The sequence below is a fragment of the Calidris pugnax genome, unplaced genomic scaffold (assembly GCF_001431845.1).
Source record: "Calidris pugnax isolate Ruff unplaced genomic scaffold, ASM143184v1 scaffold27, whole genome shotgun sequence".
Lineage (NCBI taxonomy): Eukaryota > Metazoa > Chordata > Aves > Charadriiformes > Scolopacidae > Calidris > Calidris pugnax.
The window spans coordinates 18,002,558-18,007,937 of record NW_015090893.1 but is presented as its reverse complement, the minus strand read 5'-3'; the positions used below and the strand labels follow the sequence as shown (position 1 = coordinate 18,007,937).

General features: G+C 51.8%; 1 protein-coding gene across 1 annotated transcript; it reads right to left on the bottom strand.

The window, feature by feature from the left end:
• Nucleotides 1-276: 276 nt before the first annotated feature.
• LOC106891328 (PDZ and LIM domain protein 4-like) lies at nt 277-4,912 on the bottom strand. The gene is made up of 3 exons (XM_014947779.1): nt 4,870-4,912; nt 4,484-4,604; nt 277-3,012 (listed from the first exon to the last, which is right to left on the bottom strand). The coding sequence occupies exons 1-3, from the start codon at nt 4,910-4,912 to the stop codon at nt 2,808-2,810; spliced, it is 369 nt and encodes a 122-aa protein (XP_014803265.1). The 3' UTR covers nt 277-2,807.
• Between the last annotated feature and the right edge of the window lie 468 nt (nt 4,913-5,380).

The following is a 5,380-nucleotide window of genomic DNA, read 5'->3' as shown; positions in this document are numbered from 1 at the left end:
GGCAGAGACATGATGGTCTGTCCCATCTCTGTGCCCAACGTGAGCAGGGACCCAGTGAGGTCTCAGGAATTAATAAACCCAACCAACACCCCACCAAAACACAGACCAAACCTCAAACAAGGCTCTCCATGCACGAGGTGGTGAGAAACGCAGCCCTCCATCTCCGAGATGCTTTTTAAAGTTTATCCAACATCCCCTCACCTGGGTACCGAGGGACCCCCGCACGTGGGGGGAGAGACCCAGCTGGGGTGCAGGCAGAGGCCACGCAAAGTGATGTGAGACATAAACCCCACAATACAGTTTTATTTTGTATTTCATACAAAGGGCTCCCTCCCCACGTTGTACAGAGTTGAACAGCGTTACCCACGGACACCGCGGGCTCCCGGCTCCTACAGACCCCACACGGCAACGGGGTGGCCCGAAGGCAGGAATCCATGTGCCCCGGGAGGGGGTTGTGTGAGGCAGGTCCAGCTTTAGGGGGATGAAATGAGCTGATTGCTCCTAAGGAAGGTGTCACAAGAGAATTGAGTAGAAAAGTCAGTTCGTAGGAACTTGGCTTCAACTTAAAAGAAACGTCCCGTGCCCAGCACTCCCAGTGCTGTACTGGTGCACAGCTGGGCAAGACCAAGGATGCCCTGCAAGCAGCCCACTCTGGCCTTCAAAATGAGGGCAATTAAACAATTAATGAATTTCTAAGGTGTTCCCTGTGCCAGGGCAGGACACAACCGCTGCACGGATGGAGTCAAAGATGGACAAGAGCTGCAGAGAGTGAAACGCAGCCCCAGCTGGGGCTGTCTGCCACGGGAAGTGGGAAAAGCACCCTGTGCCACTCCTGCCGTGAGTTTTCCATTGCTCAGCCCAGCTGGGTTCAGCCCTGGGCTTGGGTGAAACCTGGACTTTCAAGCTCCAGGCAGGGGAGCTTCGCCCAGCAACGCATGAGGTTAATGGAGGAATCCAGAAGAAATGTTTCCAAAGAGCTGGGAGCAGAGGCCGGCAAACGAGGGCAGAAACGCTTCCCACCTGATCAGTGTTAGTCTCCTCAGCATCTACAGGTGTCCCAAACACTCCCCATCAGACGGTCCCACCCACCGAGCAAGGCCATGCAAATACAAGAAAAAGCAGGCTCAGCGCTGTGATAAAAATCTCCACGTGTTTCCTGTACTTTAAAAACTAAAAATCCCAGTGGCAGGAGGAGGGGGAGGATGATGAGGATGTTCTGCTGCTGGCAGGACCGTGCAGAGCCAGCATCCCCCCGGCCGTGGTACCCAGCTGGGATGCAGGCTCAGGATGCAGCGCTGCTGGGGCAGGGCAGGAGCTGCCTAAATCCCTCTAAGGCACCACAGAAAAAGGGTCTAGATGTGGCCCTGTAACACCCTAAAATCCTTACTCCCTCTGGGGTGTAGGAAGAAATTTCACGCCCAGCTCCGACTGGGATAATGCTCCTGACCCTCCTCCAGTCTGGATTTCTCAGACCCCTGTTATGTAGAGCCAGAAAGGGAAGAAGTGCTTTGGCCATCACTCCATCTCTTACTTTGCTCTTCCACAGAAGGGAAGTGAGCACAGACATTTCTTTTTGTCACTCCCATCCTCCCTCTCTGAAGTGAGGAGGAGGAAACAGAAATAACCTTGTGGTACCAAACACATGGCTCCTACCACCACCGAAAGAGAGACTAAACTCTCTCTCCTCCAAACACTAACGTGAAAAAAAAAAACATTTCTCCAACAAAGCAACATCCAAGATCCTTAAAAACCTTTTCCCAGCAAATCAAGTGGGCAATGGACCTGACCAAAGATGCAGCCTTGGGATGAGGGTATAAATCTGAACCTGCTGCCCCTGGGCCCGGGGCTCACGGCTGGGTCACCCCCACTCCAGTTCCTTCTTTTAAGGGCCTGAAGGGGTTTCATCGACACCTCCCCGCTGCGAGGCAGACACAGGTGGGGTTCTAGAAATAAAGGACTAAAAAAATACAGCCAAAGCTGGGGAAGAAAAGTCAGAATGGCCAAAGCAGGGACCACCGTGGGGCAGGAGCAGGGAGGTGGGAATAGCCGAGGTGGGCTCTGTCCTGTTTCAGTGTCCTCTGAAGGCGCCGCTCGGGTGATTAGATGACAGAACAACTGAATTAGGAGCAAAGGAAGGAAAAGCAAAGCCTCATCACACGCTCAGTGTGGAGATCTCTCGGGGAACTCGGACGGATCCGTGTCAGCCTCAAACTGCAGTGCCCCCATCCAGGGAATTTCACAGCAAATGCTGTTTTAAGAGACCACCCTTCCCTGGCACATCCGCTGGGATGGGGCTGAGCCAGGGACCCCGACCCCCTGGTACTGCACCCCAGGCTCCTCGGGGGTCAGTTTTTAATCACCAGGGCAGCTGGAGGGCAGGAGATTAAGGTCAGGATACAGGAGTCAGCTTCTTTTGTTAAAGTGCCTTATTTTCTTGGAGTTTTAAAAACATCTTCCTTGCTTTTTGAGAAAAGAAGAGGGGAAAAAAAAAAAAAAAAAAAAAAAAGAATACTGGTTTTATATGAAACAAAGTAGAGAATTAATCAATATTTACACAGATCTTGGATAAGGTTAAGGCACAGACTAATAACCCACCACAGCAACCCAAAAAGCAGAGTGTCAAAAAGAAGGGAAAAACCTGTTCGTATGCTTTCAACACCAGCCCCCGGAGATCCCAAGTGTAAACGGCTTTATCTAGGAAAAAAAAAGGCATTTTAACTTGGGCTTTGGTAGTGGGGGTTGATGACAGCCACACTGCGCAGCCGGCGGGGAGGACGTGGGTGGGCTCTCCAGAGCACAGCCCGGGTTTAGACCAGTTCAACCTTGGCGTTGGGATAAACAGCCACCACGTCATATCCCTCGGGGGGCTTAACCCTCTCCTTGGCGTGCGTCTCGCAGTACAGCTGCTCCTCGATGAAGAAATACCCTCTCTGCTTCAGGTTGAGCCCGCAGTCGTCGCACATGAAGCACTCGGGGTGGTAGAGCTTGTCCCGAGCTTTGACGATGGTGCCCCTGGGGGAGAGACAGATGGGGGAGAGCTGGGGTGAGAGGGAGGAACAACCAGCACAAACAGCTTCTCCCGCTTGAGTAAAAAGGGATTAAAGCGAAGGGAAGCGGCGTGTCGGGGCACGCGAGGGTGTTATCACGGCTTCCCGTCACGTCTCAGCCCACCCAAAGCTGCCACCCTGCTCCAGGGCGGCTCCATCACAGAATCACAGGATGGTTTGGGTTGGAAGGAACCTTAAAGCCCACCCAGTGCCACCTCCAGCCCTGGGCAGGGACTTCTCCCACCAGACCAGGTTGCTCCAAGCCCCGTCCAACCTTCCCATTTTCCATGGGAAGGGATCATAGAATCACAGAATGGTTTGGGTTGGAAGGGACCTTAAAGATCATCTAGTTCCAACCCCCCTGCCATGGGCAGGGACACCTCCCACTAGACCAGGCTGCTCAAATAGCCATCCAGCCTGGCCTTGAACACCTCCAGTGATGGGGCATCCACGACCTCCCTGGGCAACCTGTTCCAGTGCCTCACCACCCTCACTGTAAAGAATTTCTTCCTAGTATCTAACCTAAATCTCCCCTCCACCAGCTTAAAACCATTGCCCCTTGTCCTGTCGCTACTCTTCTTTGTAAAGAGTCCCTCTCCAGCTCTTCTGTAGGCTCCTTTCAGGTATTGAAAGGCCATTATAAGGTCTCCCCGGAGCCTTCTCTTCTCCAGGCTGAACAACCCCAGCTCTCTCAGCCTGTCTTCATAGGAGAGCTGGGATGATGTGTTCCCTTTTGTCTGCACCCCCCTGTGGCACCACTCCAGGGCTCGATGCTGAGTGGAATCTCAAATCTCTATGCTCAGCCTGGACCCAAACATGGGGAGCCACCACGGCCGCTGGGGCACAGCCCTGGGCTCACAGCAGCAGCAGGGACACGGGGAGAGGCGGCTGCGGAGCAGAGCCTCCGCCAGAAGATCCAGCTCCAGCAGGACGTAAATTACCCCAGAACATAAATCACAACACAACGAAGCAGAAAAAGGCCTAAGGTCTGAAATCAGACCCAAACTCCATCCCTCGGAGAGTAACCCTTCAGCAAACAAACAAAAATAACCCGCAAACCTCTTCTACTTGACCCTCGAAGCGTTTCTCCCTCTGTAAGGGAAGCAGCCCATGAGTGGCTACGAGCACTCACGGTGCTGCTCACAGTCCCCAGGCAGTTACTGTGACAAGCAGGGCAGAAACCATCCCATGAATCATCCCCATTTTGCTGCAAGATTCCCTTAAAAGGGGCAATCCAAACCGTATTCCTCAATTCCAGGCTTATATACCCAGTCAGCAAGAACCAGAAAGGGATTCAAGGTATTCTGCTATAAATAAAAGGTTTCTGCTATAAATTCCAGGTATTCTGCTAGAAATTCTAACCCCCCGTGTCTGGCAGGACCCGACCCCAGCCGTGTCCCTGTGTCCCTGTCCCCACGGGCAGAGGTGACACTCACACGATGCCGTTCGCGCAGCGGGTGCACTCGGGGAGCATCTGGAGCCCGGACATGGCACCTCCCAGCTTCGGCACCGGGGGCTTGATGTTTCGGGGGTTGCTCAGTTTGTCGAGTTTTTCACCTGCCAAGAATTTCAAACAGACACAGATTGAAAACTTGTCCTCTCCAGAGTTTTTTTTTTCTTATTCTTCCCCCCCCCCCGCTTTCTTTTTTTCCCCCTTCAGGAGTCAGATGAGTCTCTGCGTGTCAAAACAGAACCTGCAATTTGCTTGGAAGGAAGTAAAAAGCAACTAGTGAGGCCAACTATCTCAAAAGCCACCCAACATCCAGGTTTGCAGATGAGGGCAGGACACTGTGCTGACCCTCTGCTCACCCTCATGAAGCACCGACGGTGGCAGAAGCCCTTGGCTTCATCAGCAGAGCACCCATCTGTGTCCTGTTATAGCACCAGCTCACTAAATATACCCAGTCAAAAGGCAAAGGAACCTTATTCTACCCATGAGAGAAAAATTTGGCTGCAATATTATTCAGTGAGTTAAGAAATATAAATAGCAAAGATCTCAGAAAAGCTCCAGAAAGAAGAAATTCTGTCACACCAACACTCCAGGTGCACTTGGTAGACACACCGTCAGTGAAGGACACAAAGATGAAAGCCTTTTGGAGAATTAGGCAAATTAAAGCAAACAATAACAGAATTATATGTGTTTTTCTTCTTAGAACAATCACTTAATCTAAAATAATCTCAAACAAAACATTGTGACAGAAGATAAGGTGTTCTGGGGCACCAAGCCTCCTCTCATAAAGGTCCAATGACAGGAAAATTTTGTGTGTGTGAACAATGTCATGGCAAAGTTTTCTGTGTTGCAGCCCTCGTCCCTACAGATCATCTGTCATCTG

Bases quoted from the DNA above. Each gene is read 5' to 3' on its own strand.
- LOC106891328 (XM_014947779.1), bottom strand. From the start codon at position 4,912: ATGGGTGCTCTGCTGATGAAGCCAAGGGCTTCTGCCACCGTCG. The intron at 4,605-4,869 runs GTGCTTCATGAG...AATTCTTGGCAG, and splicing joins AAGGGCTTCTGCCACCGTCG to GTGAAAAACTCGACAAACTG. The intron at 3,013-4,483 runs GTGAGTGTCACC...TCTCTCCCCCAG, and splicing joins CGCTGCGCGAACGGCATCGT to GGGCACCATCGTCAAAGCTC.